Source organism: Eschrichtius robustus, chromosome 3 (genome assembly GCF_028021215.1).
Source record: "Eschrichtius robustus isolate mEscRob2 chromosome 3, mEscRob2.pri, whole genome shotgun sequence".
Classification (NCBI taxonomy): Eukaryota; Metazoa; Chordata; class Mammalia; order Artiodactyla; family Eschrichtiidae; genus Eschrichtius; species Eschrichtius robustus.
Window position 1 is genome coordinate 44,677,381 of NC_090826.1, and position 20,653 is coordinate 44,698,033.

Here is a 20,653-nt window from a genome sequence, read left to right on the forward strand (position 1 = left end):
CTTATTCACTTAACTTTCTATTCCTTAAGCAGGCTGTGTACCTTTATATGCCTATCTTATTTATTAGATCTTCTGAGCCTTGAGCAGTGTCAGCACATATTAGGCATTCAGTAAATATTTGTTGGATGGATGGGTAGATGAATATCTAAAGGGTTCCTTGCGTTTTTACTAAGATTATGTCATAAACATTTTCCTAAATTATTAAAAATTTTGTGTACATCATTTTATTTTTTTATTTTTTTATTTTTTAAAAGTATTTATTTATTTATTTATTTATTTATGGCTCTGTTGGGTCTTTGTTTCTATGCGAGGGCTCTTCTCTAGTTGTGGCAAGCGGGGGCCACTCTTCATCGCGGTGCGCGGGCCTCTCACTATTGCGGCTTCTCTTGTTGTGGAGCACAGGCTCCAGACACGCAGGCTCAGTAGTTGTGGCTCACGGGCCTAGTTGCTCCGCAGCATGTGGGATCTTCCCAGACCAGGGCTCGAACCCGTGTCCCCTGCATTGGCAGGCAGATTCTCAACCACTGCGCCACCAGGGAAGCCCCTGTATACATCATTTTAAATAGGAACATAGTACTTTGTCATATGGATAGATCATAATTTATATAACCATTCCCCAGTTATTTCACTTGTAGATTATCTAGTTTTTCACTGTTCTAAGAATGTGATAAACAGATAGCTTTGTGTGTAAGACTTTTCCTATGCTTGATTATTTCCATAGAATGGTTTTCAAGGCATTTTAAATGCTCTTAATAATTTTGTACATTGCTTTCCAAAAAGGTTGTACCAGTTTGAACTTTTACCCTTACTGTATGAAGGTGGCTGTCATGCCATAGTCTCCCCAGCATTGATTAGTTCCATGTTTAAACATCCTGACCAATGTGATTGGTTAAAACAGTATCTTTCTATTTGATCAAGGTAAAGTTGAGTATTTTTCTCAAATATTTGTAAACTATGTATATTTACTCTTTGGGGAAGAGAACTAGCCCTATTTCCCCACCCACATATACATAAGACCAGTCTGAATACTTTTTTTGGTCTTATGTATTCATAAATGTTTAAGCTTTTTGTATGGCAGATTTCAAGTAAAACTGATTGCCCCAAAGTTTGGATATATTAGTAGAATTATTCACTTTGACCTTAATATTCAAAATGTTCACAATTCAAAAAATCATTACAAGATGTAGAATTACCTATTTTAAAACAGTGTTTAAAATATATATTCTGTAAAAATATGTAGACATTGCTTAGAAAGGAGAAATGTCAGTTAAATTTCTTGAGAAGGTTGGGGTTATACAGAAAACTGTCATAGGTATTCGGGAATCAGACGTTGTGATTGGGGGTGTGGGTGGAAGAACAGACATTATAGGTAGACCGGTTTGCTCTGCCTCCAGGACAATGAAACCAGTCTATCCAACATTCTTAACTAAGCTATCCTTGAATAGCTGGTGTGGGAGAAAAACAAATGTACATCAGGAGACTTGGCTTCTAATCTCAACTCTGGAATTAGCCTGCTTTGTGACCATTCACAAATTACTTAATCTTACAGTTTCTCATTGCTACCTTTGTAACTAAGCAAGGGCTCCTGTGCCCATGGCTTGGCGCAGAAAGCAAACTCTGATAGTGGGTGTTTGCAGCAAAGTAAGGGTTTATTTGCAGGGCGCCAAGAAAGGGAGTGGGAGACAAGTCTCAAATCCACTCCATCTTGGTCTTTGAGTTAGGGATGTTTTAAAAGGGAAGAACAAGGAAACTGGAATTAATCATCGTCTCAAGACATTTCTGTGACATTTCTTTTTTTTTTTCACTATTGAACATGTGTATTTTTTTATTAATTAATTTTTATTGGAGTATAGTTGATTTACAATGTTGTATTAGTTTCTGCTGTACAGTAAAGTGAATCAGTTATACATATACATATATCCACTCTTTTTTAGATTCTTTTCCCATATAGGTCATTACAGAGTATTGAGTAGAGTGCTATACAGTAGGTTCTTATTAGTTATCTATTTTATATATAGTAGTGTATATATGTGTGACATTTCTTAATCATGGTTTTGGGAGTCAGAATGTGTCTGGTTTATGATTCTCTGGCCAGGTGGTCCATGGCTCTGGGGGTTGTGAGCTCATCTTGCCTGGAAAAACAACTTGAGTTTGTATGATGGTATCTACAACAGCAAATTTAATACAGTAATGATGTTATTAACAGCAGCAATCTTAGTCAACTGACTCTGATTTATTAGTGTTCAGTTAGCACAGGATTGAGGGGACAAGAAAGGGATTGAGGTCAGAGGAGACAAGTAAGGGAATAAAGTTTTGGATAGAGAGATTAATCATAAACTCAGTAAGGGAACTCAGTTTTAGGGGGGCTTGGTTTCAACATTATTTAGTTCTCTCCAGCTCTAAAAATCTCTGATTTTATTATCCAGAGGACAAAATGCTATTTTTGTGAATCCAGTGCTATTTTTGGAATAGCTGTGAATAGGTCTGGAAAACCTTCTTTCTAGGAACTTTTTGAGGAGAATAATAGGAAAATTTCCCATACCAGCTAAATATTTTAGGGAAAGTTAACTCCCAAGTCCTAGATTATATTCTTTTGGTACATTAAAAATGGTAAAATTAAATTATTTTTATGCTGTTTTGCCTCAGCCAGAGAACGGTATATTCAGTGTTTTCTCTTTCAACATTGCCAAAAAATGGCAGGTTGGATAAATTTAAAGAGCACAGGGAATTTCTGAAGCCTGAATATTGTCTAAATACAGAGATTACTTAGGGAGAAAAAATAGCTAGCTGCAAAAGCCCTCCAGGCTTTTAAGAGAAGTTCTTACTTAGGCAAACATCGTCTTGGCTGAATAAAATGGTTTAGTTAAAAGTCACAATTAAACGTTAGCCCTTGTCTACCTTTAGCTTTCTAAACCAACGGAATCTGCCTGTTCTGCGTTCGATTTGTTAGGTCTGGCTCAATGCGCTGAACTCTGCTGGCAGCTGAGAGGGGAAGCCGGAAAAAGGCAAGTTCCTGGTGCAAAGGTTGCTCTGCAGCATAATTTAGGCCTCGGAGGAGCAGTAGTTGTCACGCTGTACAAGATGGGTTTTCCTGAAGCTGCCAGGTAAGTGACATTATGGGTTTTGTCTGGCAATGAACCTTTCTGACTTTTCACAACTGATGACGTTGTACAAGTAAAAAAATCCTAATTTTATTGTCTTAGTACTCAAAGAACAAATATTTTATTACCTTGCTTTAATAGCATGGTTTTAAAACTTTAAAACTGGCAATTAACTTTTAAACTTAACTAGCCTTAGGAAAGTTTTGTTTAAAAAGAAGGCAGCATAGTCAAAAGAGAGTGCTGAACTAGAAGCCAGAGCTGGCTGGGCACTTGTCTCAGCCCTGCCAACCTGAGTAATTTTAATTCAGGCAAGTCATTTTTTGGTTTCCTTTCCCACAATTTGCTTTCTCCCCCTAGCGTCCCGGGCTTCTGAGGTTACTGGGAGAAAGTTATCAAATATGCTGATTGTATCTCTGCAGATTTCTGTTTCTGAATCCAGCTAAGCCCTCACTGCTGCTAGAATCCTGTTTGTCTCCTGCTGATTTTCTTCCTGCCCTTGTCAAATGCCTGTGCTCCTCAGATCTCCAAGCACTTTCTTTTCCAACCCTTTTCAGGATCCCTCAACTTCCTTGCTCTTCTCTCAGAGAAGTGCTCATCCTTTTTTCCCCCGAGGAAAAAAGTCCCTTTTCCTTTCCAAGGCCCATCTTTCCTCTTTGCATGCTTTTGTTTCCAACTACTTTCTGTAACTTTGTTCCAGATATTAAGTATACCTTCTTTCTTTTGAATCTTTCCATTTTTACCTTTCTGTTGACTCCTTTCGCTCTGTCAGCAAACATGTTCATGTCTTCCATATTCTAAAACTCTGTTTTTCTCCTTACCTTAATTCTCTTTCACGATAAGCCTTTTATATTGAGCCACTTTTGTTTTTCTACTCTGAAATGTCTTAAGTTTAGTTTTTGATCTCACCACTGAGGTCAGGTAAGGCCACCAATGATCTAATTATGATATGTTCTTGATATTTTCTATCTTTATTCTCTTAACCCTGCTGTAGCTTTCAACACTAATTGGCTCCCTTTTCTCTCCTGAAGTTCTTGGTAATTTTGTATTCATTTTTTCACACTTTTGGTTCCACAAAGGATATGTGAACACTTTTTTACATGGTCCATTATATTCTCATGTTTTGTAAACTCTTGAATCTTTTCTCTCTGTCCTTTCTTCTTTCATGCTGGAATATTAGTTCTGTGTGAAAATTCTATCTTCCAGTTAAGGCCAGTCTTAGGTACCATCTTCCTTTGAATATCCACAGCACTTTGTAACTCTTGGGTCCCTATCCAATTTTTGTTTAGTTGTAGAGTATCTACGTTGTTTTGTATCTTGTTTGTTATGTGAAATCCTTGAGACCTAAGACTGATTCTCCTCACCCCTCTGAGGATCTCTCTTACAGTGAGTAAATGTTTATTGAATGGGATCAAATAAAAAGATGTTAAGATGTTGAATTTTAAGTTTCCTCCTAAGTCTGATTCATTAGTTCTGTATCGTCCTCTCGAATTCCATCTAGTTCATATTTGGAGTTGAAAACCCTCAGTAAAAGCCAAACTATAAAGAGCTACCAGAGTCATCATATAGTATAGCTGTCTAATTTGCTCAGAATAGAAGATTATGCATTTAGGGCAATAAATTCTGTTTTAAACATGGAATTCTCATAGTTCTTTTTTTTTTTTAACATCTTTATTGGAGTATAATTGCTTTACAATGGTGTGTTAGTTTCTGCTGTACAGCAAAGTAAATCAGCTATATGTATACATATACCCCCATATCCCCTCCCTCTTGCGTCTCCCTCCCACCCTCCCTATCCCACCCCTCTGGGGGGACACAAAGCACTGAGCTGATCTCTCTGTGTTATGCAACTGCTTCCCACTAGCTATCTATTTTACATTTGGTAGTGTATATATGTCAATGCTACTCTCTCACTTCATCCCACTTTATACTTCCCCCTCCCCGTGTCCTCAAGTCCATTCTCTACATCTGCATCTTTATTCCTGTCCTGCCCCTAGGTTCTTCAGAACCATTTTTGTTGTCTTTTCTTTAGATTCCATATATATGTGTTAGCATATGTTATTTGTTTTTCTCTTTCTCACTTACTTCACTTTGTATGACAGTCTCTAGGTCCATCCACCTCACTGCAAATAACTCAATTTTGTTTCTTTTTATGGCTGAGTAATATTCCATTGTATATATGTACCACATCTTCTTTATCCATTCATCTGTTGATGGGCACTTAGATTGCTTCCACGTCCTGGCTATTGTAAATAGTGCTGCAATGAACATTGTGGTACATGACTCTTTGTGAAGTATGGTTTTCTCAGGGTATATGCCCAGTAGTGGGATTGCTGGGTCATATGGTAGTTCTAGCTTTAGTTTTTTAAAGGAACCTCCATACTGTTCTCCACAGTGGCTGTATCAGTTTACATTCCCACCAACAGTGCAAGAGCATTCCCTTTTCTCCACACCCTCTCCAGCATTTATTGTTTGTAGATTTTTTGATGATGGCCATTCTGACCAGCATGAAGTGATACCTCATTGTAGTTTTGATTTGCATTTCTCTAATGATTAGTGATGTTGAGCATCCTTTCATGTGTTTGTTGGCAATCTGTATATCTTCTTTGGAGAAATGTCTGTTTAGTTCTTCTGCCCATTTTTGGATTGGGTTGTTTGTTTTTTTGATATTGAGTTGCATGAACTGCTTGTATATTTTGGAGATTAATCCTTTGTCAGTTGCTTCGTTTGCAAATATTTTCTCCCATTCTGAGGGTTGTCTTTTTGTCCTGTTTATAGTTTCCTTTGCTGTGCAAAAGCTTTTAAGTTTCATTAGGTCCCATTTGTTTATTTTTGTTTTTCTTTCCCTTTCTCTAGGGGGTGGGTCAAAAAGGATCTTGCTGTGATTTATGTCATAGAGTGTTCTGCCTATGTTTTCCTCTAAGAGTTTGATAGTGTCTGGCCTTACATTTAGGTCTTTAATCCATTTTGCATTTATTTTTGTGTATGGTGTTAGGGAGTGTTCTAATTTCAGTCTTTTACATGTAGCTGTCCAGTTTTCCCAGCACCACTTATTGAAGAGACTGACTTTTCTCCATTGTATATCCTTGCCTCCTTTGTCATAGATTAGTTGACCATAGGTGAATGGGTTTATCTCTGGGCTTTCTATCCTGTTCCATTGATCTGTATTTCTGTTTTTGTGCCAGTACAATATTGTCTTGATTACTGTAGCTTTGTAGTATAGTCTGAAATCAGGGAATCTGCTTCCTCCAGCTCCGTTATTTTCCCACAAGACTGCTTTGGCTATTCGGGGTCTTTAGTGTCTCCATACAAATTTTAAGATTTTTTGTTCTAGTTCTGTAAAAAATGCCATTGATAATTTGATAGGGATTGCATTGAATCTGTAGATTGCTTTGGGTAGTATAGTCATTTTCACAATATTGATTCTTCTAATCCAAGAACATGGTATATCACTCCATCTATTTGTATCATCTTTAATTTCTTTCATCAGTGTCTTATAATTTTCTGCATACAGGTCTTTTGTCTCCTTTGGTAGGTTTATTCCTAGATATTTTATTCTTTTTGTTGCAGTGGTAAATGGGAGCGTTTTCTTAATTTCACTTTCAGATTTTTCATCATTACTGTATAGGAATGCAAGAGATTTCTGTGCATTAATTTTGTATCCTGCTACTTTACCAAATTCATTGATTAGCTCTAGTAGTTTTCTGGTAGCATCTTTAGGATTCTCTATGTGTAGTATCATGTCATCTGCAAACAGTGACAGTTTTACTTCTTACCAATTAGGATTCCTTTTATTTCTTTTTCTTTTCTGATTGTTGTGGCTAAAACTTCCAAAACTATGTTGAGTAATAGTGGTGAGAGTGGGCAACCTTGTCTTGTTCCTGATCTTAGAGGTAATGGTTTCAGTTTTTCACCATTGAGAACAATGCTGGCTATGGGTTTGTCATATATGGCCTTTATTATGTTGAGGTAAATTCCCTCTGTGCCTACTTTCTGGAGGGTTTTTATCATAAATGGGTGCTGAATTTTGTCAAAAGCTTTTTCTGCATCTATTGAGATGATCATATGGTTTTTATCCTTCAGTGTGTTAATATGATGTATCACATTGATTGATTTGTGTATATTGAAGAATCTTTGCATTCCTGGGATAAACCCCACTTGGTCATGGTGTGTGATCCCTTTAATGTGCTGTTGGATTCTGTTTGCTAGTATTTTGTTGTTGTTGTTCAGGATTGCATCTATGTTCATCAGTGATATTGGTCTGTAGTTTTCTTTTTTTTGTGACATCTTTGTCTGGTTTTGGTATCAGACTGATGGTGGCCTTGTAGAATGAGTTTGGGAGTGTTCTTCCATCTGCTATATTTTGGAAGAGTTTGAGAAGGATAGGTGTTAGCTCTTTTCTAAATGTTTGGTAGAATTGGCCTGTGAAGCCGTCTGGTCCTGGACTTTTGTTTGTTGGAAGATTTTTAATCACAGTTTCAATTTTAGTGCTCATGATTGGTCTGTTTTTATTTTCTATTTCTTCCTCGTTCAGTCTCAGAAGTTATGCTTTTCTAAGAATTTGTCCATTTCTTTCAGGTTGTCTATTTTATTGGTATATAGTTGCTTGTAGTAATCTCTTATGATCCTTTGTATTTCTGCAGTGTCAGTTGTTACTTCTCCTTCTTCATTTCTAATTTTATTGATTTGAGTCTTCTCCCTCTTTTTCTTGATGAGTCTGGCTAATGGTTTGTCAATTTTGTTTATCTTCTCAAAGAACCAGCTTTTAGTTTTATTGATCTTTGCTATCGTTTCCTTCATTTCTTTTTCATTTATTTCTGATCTGATCTTTATGATTTCTTTCCTTCTGCTAACTTTGGCGGTTTTTTGTTCCTCTTTCTCTGATTGCTTTAGGTGTAAGGTTAGGTTGTTTGTTTGAGATGTTTCTTGCTTCATGAGGTAGAATTGTATTGCTATAAAATTCCGTTTTAGAACTGCTTTTGCTGCATCCCGTAGGTTTTGAGTCATCGTGTTTTCGTTGTCATTTGTTTCTAGGTATTTTCTGATTTCTTCTTTGATTTCTTTAGTGATCTCTTGGTTATTTAGTAGTGTATTGTTTAGCCTCCATGTGTTTGTATTTGTTACAGATTTTTTTGTGTAATTGATATCTAGTCTCATAACGTTGTAGCTGGTAAAGATACTTGATAGGATTTCAATTTTCTTAAATTTACTGAGGCTTGATTTGTGACCCAAGATATGATCTATCCTGGAGAATGTTCCATGAGCACTTGAGAAGAAAATGTATTCTCTTGTTTTTGGATGGAATGTCCTATAAATAGCAATTAAATCTATCTGGTCTGTTGCATCATTTAAAGCTTGTGTTTCCTTATTTATTTTCATTTTAGATGATCTGTCCATTGGTGAAAGTGGGGTGTTAAAGTCCCCTACTATGATTGTGTTACTGTCGATTTCCCCTTTTATGGCTGTTAGCATTTGCCTTATATATTGAAGTGCTCCTATGTTGGGTGCATAAATATTTACAATTGTTAATATCTTCTTGGATTGATCTCTTGATCATTATGTAGTGTCCTTCTTTGTCTCTTGTAATACTCTTTATTTTAAAGTCTATTCTGTCTGATACGAGAATTGCTACACCAGCTTTCTTTTGATTTCCATTTGCATGGAATATCTTTTTCCATCCCCTCACTTTCAGTCTGTATGTGCCCCTAGGTCTGAAGTGGGTCTCTTGTAGACAGCATATATACAGGTCTTGTTTTTGTATCCATTCAGCCAGTCTGTGTCTTTTGGTTGGAGCATTTAATCCATTTACATTCAAGGTTATTATCGATATGTATGTTCCTATTACCATTTTCTTAATTGTTTTGGGTTTGTTATTGTAGGTCTTTTCCTTCTCTTGTGTTTCCTGCCTAGAGAAGTTCCTTTAGCATTTGTTGTAAAGCTGGTTTGGTGGTGCTGAATTCTCTTAGCTTTTGCTTGTCTGTAAAGTTTTTAATTTCTCCGTTGAATCTGAATGAGATCCTTGCTGGGTAGAGTAATCTTGGTTGTAGGTTTTTCCCTTTCATCACTTATTTAAATATGTCCTGCCACTCCCTTCTGGCTTGCAGAGTTTCTGCTGAAAGATCAGCTGTTAACCTTATGGGGATTCCCTTGTATGTTATTTGTTGGTTTTCCCTTGCTGCTTTTAATATTTTTCCTTTGTATTTAATTTTTGATAGTGTGATTAATATGTGTCTTGGCGTGTTTCTCCTTGGATTTATCCTGTATGGTACACGCTGTGCTTCCTGCACTTGATTGACTATTTCCTTTCCCATATTATGGAAGTTTTCAACTGTAATCTCTTTAAATATTTTTTCAGTCCTTTTTTTTCTCTTCTTCTTCTGGGACCCCTATAATTCGAATGTTGGTGCATTTAATGTTGTCCCAGAGGTCTCTGAGACCGTCCTCAATTCTTTTCATTCTTTTTTCTTTATTCTACTCTGTGGTAGTTATTTCCACTATTTTATCTTCCAGGTCACTTATCTGTTCTTCTGCCTCAGTTATTCTGCTATTGTTCCTTCTAGAGAATTTTTAATTTCATTTATTTTGTTGTTCATCATTGTTTGTTTGCTCTTTAGTTCTTCTAGGTCCTTGTTAAACAGTTCTTGTATTTTCTCCATTCTATTTCCAAGATTTTGGATCATCTTTACTATCATTACTCTGAATTCTTTTTCAGGTAGGCTGCTTATATCCTCCTCATTTGTTTGGTCTGGTGGGTTTTTACCTTGCTCCTTCATCTGCTGTGTGTTTCTCTGTCTTCTCATTTTGCTTAACTTACTGTGTTTGAGGTCTCCTGTTTGCAGGCTGCAGGTTTGTAGTTCTCATTGTTTTTGTTGTCTGCCCCCAGTGGCTAAGGTTGGTTCAGTGGGTTGTGTAGGCTTCCTGGTGGAGGGGACTGGTGTCTGTGTTCTGGTGGATGAAACTGGATCTTGTCTTTCTGGTGAGCAGGACCGCGTCCGGTGGTGTGTTTTGGGCTGTCTGTGCCCTTATTATGATTTTAGGCAGCCTGTGTGCTCATGGGTGGGGTTGTGTTCCTGTCTTGCTAGTTGTTTGCCATAGGGTGTGCAGCACTGTAGCTTGCTGGTTGTTGAGTGGAACTGGGTCTTAGAGTTGAGATGGAATCTCTGTGAGAGCTTTCACCATTTGACATTACATGGGGCCAGGATGTCTCTGGTGGACCAATTTCCTGAACTTGGCTCTCCCACCTCAGAGGCTCAGGCCTGACACCCGGCCAGAGCACCAAGACCGTGTCAGCCACTCACCTCAGAAGAAAAGGGAGAAAAAAAACGAAAGAAAGAAAGAAAAAATAAATAAATAAAATAAAGTTTTTAAAAAAAAACTCTTAAAAGTAAAAAAGTTATTAAAAATAAGAAAGAAAAAAGCGAACAACCAAACCAAAAAACAAATCCACCAATGTTAACAAGTGCTAAAAACTATACAAAAACAAAAATAAAAACAAAAAGTGGACAGACAGAACCCTAGGACAAATGGTAAAACCAAAGCTATACAGACAAAATCACACAAAGAAGCATACACATATACACTCACAAGAAGGGAAAAAGGAAAAAATATATATATTAAAAAAAAAAAGGAAGAGGGCAACCAAATCAATAAACAAATCTACCAATGATAATAAGCTCTAAATACTAAACTAAAATAAACATAAAACCAGAAACAAATTAGATGCAGAAAGCAAACCCCGAGTGTACAGTTGCTCCCCAAGTCCGCTGCCTCAATTTTGGGATGATTCGTTGTCTATTCAGGTATTCTACAGATACAGGGTACATCAAGTTGACTGTGGAGATTTAATCCGCTGCTCCTGAGGCTGCTGGGAGAGATTTCCCTTCCTCTTCTTTGTTTGCACCGCTCGTGGGGTTCAGCTTTGGATTTGGCCCCACCTTTGCGTGTAGGTCGCCTAAGGGCGCCTGTTCTTTGTTCAGACAGGACGGGGTTAAAGGAACAGCTGCTTCGGGGGCTCTGGCTCACTCAGGCCGGGGGGAGGGAGGGGTACGGAATGCAGGGTGAGCCTGTGGCGGCAGAGGCCAACACGACGTTGCAACAGCCTGAGGTGCGCCGTGTGTCCTCCCAGGGAATTTGTCCCTGGATCACGGGACCCTGGCAGTGGCGGGCTGCGCAGGCTCCTGGGAGGGGAGGTGTGGATAGTGACCTGTGCTTGCACACAGGCTTCTTGGTGGCTGCAGCAGTAGTCTTAGCATTTCATGCCTGTCTCTGGTGTCCACGCCGATAGCCGTGGCTCGTGCCCATCTCTGGAGCTCGTTTAGGCGATGCTCTGAATTCCCTCTCTTCGCACACCCTGAAACAATGGTCTCTTGCCTCTTAGGCAGTTCCAGACTTTTTCCCGGACTCCCTCCCGGCTAGCTGTGGCGCACTAGCCCCCTTCAGGCTGTGTTCACACAGCCAACCCCAGTCCTCTCCCTGGGATCTGACCTCCGAAGCCCCAGCTTCAGCTCCCAGCCCCCGCGCGTCCCGGCGGGTGAGCAGACAAGCCTCTCAGGCTGGTGAGTGCTGGTCGGCAGCGATCCTTTGTGCGGCAATATCTCCGCTTTGCCCTCTGTACCCCTGTTGTTGCGCTTTCCTCCGTGGTTCTGAAGCTTCCCCCCCTCCACCCCCCGTCTCCGCCAGTGAAGGGGCTTCCTAGTGTGTGGAAACTCTTCCTCCTTCACAGCTCCCTTCCACTGGTGCAGGTCCTGTCCCTATTCTTTTGTGTCTGGTTTTTCCTTTTTTTTTTGGCCCTACCCAGGTACGTGGGGAGTTTCTTGCCTTTTGGGAAGTCTGAGGTCTTGTGCCAGCATTCAGTAGGTGTTCTGTAGGAGTTGTTCCACATGTAGATGTATTTTTGATGTATTTGTGGGGAGGAAGGTGATCTCCACGTCTTAGTCCTCCGCCATCTTGAAGGTCCCTCCTCATAGTTCTTTTATTTTCAGGAGACTAAATAATTGGGAGATAGAATTGTTCATGATAACTATAGTTGATATTTCTGGGAAGCCAGAAGAATGAAAAAATCCAGATGATATATTAATGACTGAAAGAAATTGGCTTCAACTATTGAAGATATTTTTGATAGTTTTAGTGATAGAACATATCCCACTTCAAAGGCCAAAGCTGGGAAAATAATTCTAACTCTGCTGGTGCAGGTGTAGTTTTAAAAGGAGGATTTGTTTTAAACTAAGTGATTTTAAGGTACTCATTGCACATGATCTGATTTCCTTAGTTTCTCGTTTAGCTAACTTTGATGGAGCAGCTGCTACATGCTTAGGCCCCTAAGTGTGGTCCTCTGAGTAGATGGGGAAGGCAGACATACCTTTTTCAAAATGTTATAGAAGCCCGGAGGAAAAAATTAGTATGAAGGACCTAAATTTGAACTGGGATGACTAGGATTGCCCAGCAAAAGGGTAGAGGAAGGGCATCCCAGGCCTGTACATAGGTACAGCGATTTGAAAATATAAGAGTGGTTGTCCTGTGTGGGTAGAGGGTAGATTATTTTGTTGTGCCTGGGTAGAGGGGCAGAGTCAGTAATACATAGGTGACAGGAAATGCAGCTGTAACAGTAGATTGGATCAAGGTTTTGAAATGCTTTCAATGTTATGCTCAGGAGTTTGAAATTTATCCTACAGAATATGAGTTTTAGCAAAAGATTATGTGATTATATTGCACTTTACTTTAGGTAGATCAGTCTGGTATTACTTTGAGTTGAGTGGTGGAGGGACCAGAGGCCAGGAATCCTTAGGAAGCAGTTGCAGTAGTGTGGATAAGAAATGTTTAGTGCTGCAACAGGGACCATGAAAATGAAGAGGAGAGGTCTTATTTAAGAACTGTGACCAATTGAATTTAATTTACAGTTAAACTTTCCTTTAGACCCCTTTTGAATATAAGTATTGACTCTGTATTATAACATCCTATTCATTTTATGTAAGACACAGACTGAGGATAGATTTGCATTCTGTATTCTGTTAAGTGAAACCTGTTTTTAAAACCCAACTTTGTTTTGTTTTTTCTATTTTTAATTAAGGTATAAAAATTTACATACAGAGAAAGTCCCCCTGTTTAGTGCATAGTTCTATAAGTTTTGACAAACATATACAGTCAAGTAACTACCACCATAATCAAGATACAGGACAATTGCATCACCCACCAGAATTCCTTGTTCGCCTTTGTAGTCAGCCCTTCCCCCTATCTTCCATTCCTTGGCAACCACTGATCTATTTTCTGCCCCTTTCCAGAATATCATGTGAATAGAATCAAAAAGCCTTTGAGTCTGGCTCCTTTCACTTAGCATAATGCATTTGAGATTCATTCATGTTATTGTGTGTATGAGTAATCTGTTCCTTTTTATTGCTTAGTGGTATTCATTTGTATGGATGTACCACAGTTTATCCATTCCCTGGTTGAGGTATATTTGGATTACTCCAGTTTTTCTTTTTTTAATGGAAAATTGTCTAAGTTAGCTTGAAAGTTTAACTCAACAGGTGAAAACCCTAAGTGATATAAGAAGTTAAAAGTTAGAAGTAAAAATTGTACCCATGTGTGTGTGCTCATAAACAAGGACTAGAGGAAGCAATGTGGAAAAAATGAATATAGGAAACTTGTTGGTAGTAGTGAGATTGTAGGTGATTAGCCTTTTATTTTCTTAATTTTCTATTTTAATTAGAAACCTTGATTTTGACATAATTTCAAACATACATGGAAAAATTACAGGAACAGTACAAGGAACTCCCATATACCCTGTACTCAGATTCACTGATTGTTTATATTTTGCCTCATTTGCTTCATCATTTTTCTACATGCATATATGTATGCATATATACATATATATGCATGTTTTTTCTGAAATGTTTGAAAGTTGGAGACATTATGTTCTTTTACCCTTAAATATTTTAGTATGCATTTCTAAGTACTAGGACATGCTATTACTGAACCACAGTATAGCTATCAAAATCAGGAAATTTAACACTGGTAAAACGCTATTACCTACAGGGGCCCCAGGTTCCAATCTCTGGTCGGGGAACTAGACCCCACATGCATGCCACGACTAAGAGTCTGTGTGCTATAACTAAGAAGTCCGCATGCCGCAACTAAGAAGTCCACATGCCGCAACTAAGAGCCCGCATGCGGCAACTAAAGATCCCACATGCCACAACTAAGCCCCGGTGCAGCCTAAATAAATAAATATTAAAAAATAAGTAAATTTTAAAAAATGCTATTACCTAATCCAAAGAACGTATTCACAGTTCGACAATTATCCCAATAACATCTCTTTAAAAGATACTATAAGCTTTAGTTTTTCTCCTTGTCCAGGATCCAATTTAGGATCCTGAGTTCATTTAGCTGTCATGTCTCTTTCGTTTCCTTTAATCTGAAACAATCCCTCAGCCTTTCTTATTTCTTGACTTTGACTTTTTTGGAGAGTATTAGTAGATTCTTTAAGAATGGAATGTCCCTCAATTTGCATTTGTCACATGTTTCCTCATAATTAGGTTCAGGTTACAGATTTTTTGCAGGAATACCACTGAAGTGATGATGTGTCCTTCTGAATGCATCATGTCTGGAAGCACATGATGTGGATTATCCTCTATTGGTGATGTTTAGCTTTGATTTCTTCACTAAGGTGGTATCTACCATGTTCTCCTCTGAAAAAGTTACTGTTTTTTCCTTTGTAGATAATAGGTAACTTGTGGTGAGATGTTTTGAGATTATGTAAATATCCTGTTCCTCATCCAACTTTTACCCATTACTGATTCATCTTAGCATCCACTGATGTTTTTTTTTTAACTTCATCATACCTTATATTTATTAAGTGGCATTCTGCTGTAAGGGAGATTCTCTTCTCCCCCATTTAAAAATTTATTCATATCCATCTATATCGATAAATATATCAGTATGAACTCATGAATTCATATTTTATTCAGTGGGTTATAATTCATTAGTATCATTTATTTTGATACTCAAAATGTCCCTGCTTTAGCCAGCAGGAGCCTCTTCTAGCTGACTTGTACTGTCTTGTGATTCTATTGAATACTTCCTTGCTTTCTAGCTCAAGAAGGTATTCCAGGCTCATCCTGTATTTTCCCTGCCCCAGCCCTAGGATAAACCATTTCTTCAAAGAGCCCTGGTTCCTTTTAGTGGAGAATGGTATTTAGAAACCACAGTGTGGCTGCTGGCTGAGTGCTCGTTATTACCTCCGGGACTTCTCAGAGGACACAGTGGACACACACACAACACCACACACACACACACACACACACAATTTTAGTTTCATTTATTTTTTAAAAATTTTATTTATTTGTTTTTGGCTGCGTTGGGTCTTTGTTGCAGTGTACAGGCTTCTCATTGCAATGGCTTCTCTTGTTGCAGAGCACAGGCTCTAGGTGCGTGGGCTTCGGTAGTTGTGGCACGCGGGCTCAGTAGTTGTGGCTCGCGGACTCTAGAGTGCAGGCTCAGTAGTTGTGGCACACGGGCTTAGTTGCTCCGTGGCATGTGGGATCTTCCTGGACCAGGGATCAAACCCATGTCCCCTGCGTTGGCAGGTGGATTCCTAACCACTGTGCCACCAGGGAAGTCCCTTAGTTTCATTTAAAAAGAGATATTTAAGAACACATGCAAAAATTTTATCTGATTTTTATCTTTCTCCATACTAATGTAGCCACCAATTAATTAGCAGTTAGAATGAAGAAATTATAAAACTACTGAAATGTCACCTGTATGTGACATCTTTTTTAATTTTTTTATAGGCTGGAATTATCAGAGAGGCAGTGTTAATCAGTGGAAAGAGCACCCCATCAACTTTTCCGTCACACTGCTTGCTTTGGACATGTCCACCTTTCCCTCAGTTAGAAAAGAGTGAAAATATCTACTTCAGGGATTAGAAAACTAACAAAAAGTACCTGCCACTCATTGAGTTGCTCAATAAACTGTTGATTTCTGATTTATCTAGGCATTTTCCTTTTTTCTTTCCTATTTCTGTAGTTCACGTCACCGGTTAAATTGTTGAAAATGGTTTTATATATTAAATTATAAATGTCACCTAGAAGTTTGGAAAAGATGAACTTTAATTTTTAGCTCAGAGTGGGGGACATATCCAACCTGTTGAAGTCCACAGTTTGGCTTTCTGGGCTGAATTTCTGTCTGTGATGGGGCCATGTGCCTGTTCAGAGGTCACGGGGAGTTGCTGATTGCAAATGAACCCTATTCTTTAGTCCTGTGTGTGTTGCACAACCATTTCTAATTTGAACAGACTAATTACTGGTAAAACTGGTAAAATGTTAGATTTAGGGATGGAGATTTGATTAAAATGTAGGATCCTGTATTCTTCCTAAACACTACAAACAGCAGCAGCCACTTTAAAAATGATTTTTAACAGCTTTTTTGGGGATATAATTTACATGCCACAAATTCACCATTTTAAGTGTACATTCAGTGGTTTTTTAGTATATCACAGAGTTGTGCAATCATCACCACAATCGATTTTAGAACGTTTTCAACACCCCTAAAAGAAACCATGTACCCATTAGCAGTCATTCCCCAGTCCCACTTCTTGCAGGCTCTGACAACCACTAATCTACTTTCTGTCTCTAAGGATTTGCCTATTCTGGACATTTCATATAAATGAAATCTTACAATATGTGGCCTTTTGTGACTGCTGCTTTCGTTTAGCATAATGTTTTCAAGGGTCATCCGTGTTATAAAAATGAATGTAGTACTTCATTCCTTTTTATGGCTGAATAAAATTCCATTATAAGGGTTCTGATTTCTTCACATCCTCATTAACACTTGTTATTGTCTGTTTTTTTTATTTTAGCTATCCTAGTGGGTGTGAAGTAGCATCTCATTGCGGTTTTGATTTGCATTCCCCTGATGGGTAATGATGTTGAGCATCTTTTCATGTGCTTATTGGCCATTTGTATATCTTAGGAGAAATACCTATTCAGATATTTTGGCCATTTTAAAATTGGGTTGTCTTTTTATTATTGAGTTGTAATAGTTCTTTAACAACCACTTTTTGAGGGCCTAGTATGAGCACCAAGACCATGCTAGGTGCTTCGTCTGCACTTCTTTGTTTAATCCTCATAAAAGCCCACATGGTAAGTTTTGTACCTTGTTTATAGATGAGGAGATTGATGATCAGAGTTAAAACAATTTATCTAAAGAGAGTCTTAAGTGGTAGTGGTCAAGACTCTAACCTTCATCTATCTGAGTTCAAATTTCCTGTTTTGTTGGCTATTCTGTGCTTCTGATCTTTGACATTGTTGAAACAGTGCCTGTGTTCTAGGCCTTAGAATGAAAATTTCAGGAAGCACAGAGGGAATTCATACACTAAGTAGTTAATCTTCAGAGTCCCTTCCAACATTTTATATACTAGATTTATTCCAGAAAACTTACGTATAAAGCAAGGTTAAAAAAAAAATAAAAATAATCAGACTTTAGTTTCTGCTAAAAGAACTTTGAATATAAAGAAATCATGAGGTGCATCCTTTTGTAATATGAGTAAGTTATTTTCTGAGTTTACGTAAGTTATATTTAGCTTCCCTAGAGCAGGGCACATATCAAATAAATTGTAAGATGTGAGGGATTTTCAGAAAATATTGATATAACTTTATATATTAATTATTTTTCCCTAATCTAGATGAAAAGTTGGTTAATCATTAACTGAGTGAAATTTTCAACAGAAGCAAAATAAATATCTGTGACCTGTCAGAACTTGTCTGAACTCTGCCCCATAAAGTATCAAGATGCTTTGTACGTACGCTGAAAAGTGTCAGTTATTATTTTATCACATACAGTTAGGAAGTGGCAAGCTTGGAGAGGGCACAGTGATGTTTATGATTAAAGGCTGAAAAGTTGGACTATTAATGAAATGAAACTGGCTTGTGGAGGACTAGTTGTAGCCACTTGATTTTAGGTCACTCATTCAGACTTTTGACTGAGAAAATGGTGTACCATAGATAATTCTGCTCTAAATGGAACAGGAAAAAATTAGAATTTAGCAAAGAGAGAATTCAGTGTAATTCAGTTCTATTCAGTCACTATTTACTGAATACCTATTGTGTGCCAGGAACTGGGGATATAAATAAAGATTATTTTTTTAAAAAAAGCTGTGGTATCTGCTCTTGAGAAGCTGACATTTAGTAGGGTTTCACAGAAAGGGAGTTTCCTGGCCTGGATCTTGAAGGGTAAAATGGAATTTGCTAAGACAGAGGTGTTCCAGACACAGGGAGCAGCAAGGGCAAAGGCATGGAAGTATGAAGTAGCATGCCATGCTCTGAGAATTGCATGTATTTCAGCATGGTGGCAGCTTACTTCCATTCCTTGTTGTGATATTAATATGATTTCTCCAGTAGGTTCACTTTTCAACCTCTTAGACTTTCCATACCCTCCTTTCACCCTCATTTTCAGCTGATTACTTTGCCTTGTATGTTGTTGAAAGAACAGAAGCCATTAGACCCAAACTCCCTCATCTTCCATCCCAAGACTTATAGACCTGTCTAGCATTTTACCCATCTGATCCTCTTCTTCCCTTGAGTCTCCTCCTCTTCCTTCATAGGTCACTAGATCTCATCCCCCTTCACCTTCTCAAGACTTCTCTCCTATCTCTTTCCCCCTGGTTCATTACCATCATCAGGCAAACATGCTCTAATGTGTTAATCTTAAAACAAAAACAAACTTTCCTTAATACCACCCTCCCCTCCAGAGACCACTCCATTTCACTGTTCCCCTGAAAGTAATGTCTCAAAAGAGACACACTGTTTCTATTTCCCTCTCCTATTCACTCTTTAATTTACTGTAACCTTTACTGACTTCTGCCTTCCAACACTTGCTTAATATTGCTTTTGTCCAGGGCACCTGAACTCTTCATGTTGCCAATCCAGTGGGTATTTGACCTTTGGCAGCATTTGACATAGTTTCCTCCCCTCCTGCCTCCCTCCCTCCCAGATTCTTTCTCCCCTCTTGGCTTCTATGACATTATGTTCTTCTAGTTTTTCTCTTGCATCACTGGCTACTGTTTCCTCTTCCCTCCCAGACTTCTAAATAATTAAGATCCACAGGGTATTGTCCTAGGCTTACTTCTTTCTCTAGAATTCCCTCAAGGTGAGCTTGTCTGTTCCTATTGATTTAAATACTTTCATTATGCTAATGATTATCCGACTTTATCTCCAGCCTAGACTGCTTCTGAGTTCCAGACTCTCATATCCAACTGCCTTCTTGTCTCACAAAGGTCGAATACTGATTGTGCCTGAGATGGGACTTTGATCCCCTTTACTCCCACTGCATTCTTCCTTTTGTCAATAAATGGCACTATCATCCCTTCAGTTATGCAGGCCAAACACCTAAATCATCCTTGCTCTTTCCCCTCCCCCTTGGATCTCTCTCGTGCCCAGCAGCAAGGCTTATGGATTCTATGTTTAAAATATGTTTTGAATCCACTTCCTTCCCTCCATCTCCACTGGCAGACTGCTTCCACTTCCTATCTGAACCACTCCAGCAGCCTCATAACCCTCTCCCCACCTAAATTCTTGCATCCCAACCCCACCAATTCATTGTCTGCACAGTTGTAAGAATAATCACAAATCAAACTATTTCACTTCCGTGTTTAATCATTTCAGTGGTTTCCCAAATTCCCTACTTTGGCCTGGATGGTCTGGTCCCTGCCCAGTTCTCCAATTTCATTTCGTGTCAATTCTCCCCCCACTTACTGTACTCTAGTGACTGGTCCTCTTTTATTTCTCTCTCAGGATCTTTGCAAGTTTCCTCTTTGAATGTCTAGCTCCTTTTCTTCCTTTAATTGGGTCTTAGCTTAAATTCACATGCTCAGAGACATCATTCCTTGACTGCCTTAACCTAAAGTAGGTTCCTCTTTTTGTCGGCTTCCTAATACTTGTAATTATTTTGTCTGTTTACTTCTTTTTTTCCTGGAAAAATGTAGACTCAGTGAGGACTGGGACTGGGTCTGACTTGTTCACCATTGTACTCCCAGTACCTCGAACAATGCTTGGCCTGTAGCAAGCAGTCATTAAATATTTATGAAATGATAGAAAGAAGGAAAGGGAAGGGAAGGGAAAGGAGAAATGGGTGGGGTGGGTGGGGAGAAAGAGAGAAGGAAGGAGAGGAGGTAGAGAAAGAAGGAAAGAAATGCTTTGCTTACTGAGCAGCTGCTACGCTCTTGACTCCTTCAGGTATATCCTTCCCATGTTTGTTGTTCCAGTCCTGGCCTCAGCCACCGCCAGGATGCTTGTGGTATGTCAGAGGAATTACTTAAAATCCTAAGGTGCCCTCATCTTCTTCAGACCTTTCAGTTTCTCTCAGCATCTAACGCTTGAGGCTCTGCAGCCTGTAATAGTCGTGGCTGTCATTTTTTACCATGGGCCAGGGTCTCTGCTAGGTACCTTCCACACGGGATTCCACTTAATTCTGCAAAGTCACTGGAACCCTCCACCTTCTTCCCTGCCTCCCCACCAGAGGTTGCACAGAGATGAAGAAGCTTGCTCAGAATCGCATAGCTAGTG

The 20,653-nt window shown here is 38.7% G+C and overlaps 1 protein-coding gene across 1 annotated transcript in view; it reads left to right on the forward strand.

The window, feature by feature from the left end:
* Positions 1-20,653, forward strand: part of SCP2 (sterol carrier protein 2) — a 155,273-nt gene that overhangs the window by 99,761 nt on the left and 34,859 nt on the right. Inside the window, exon 12 of the mRNA XM_068539894.1 lies at positions 2,951-3,104. Coding sequence (XP_068395995.1) covers positions 2,951-3,104 — 154 coding nt within the window. The remainder of the gene's footprint in view (positions 1-2,950; positions 3,105-20,653) is intronic.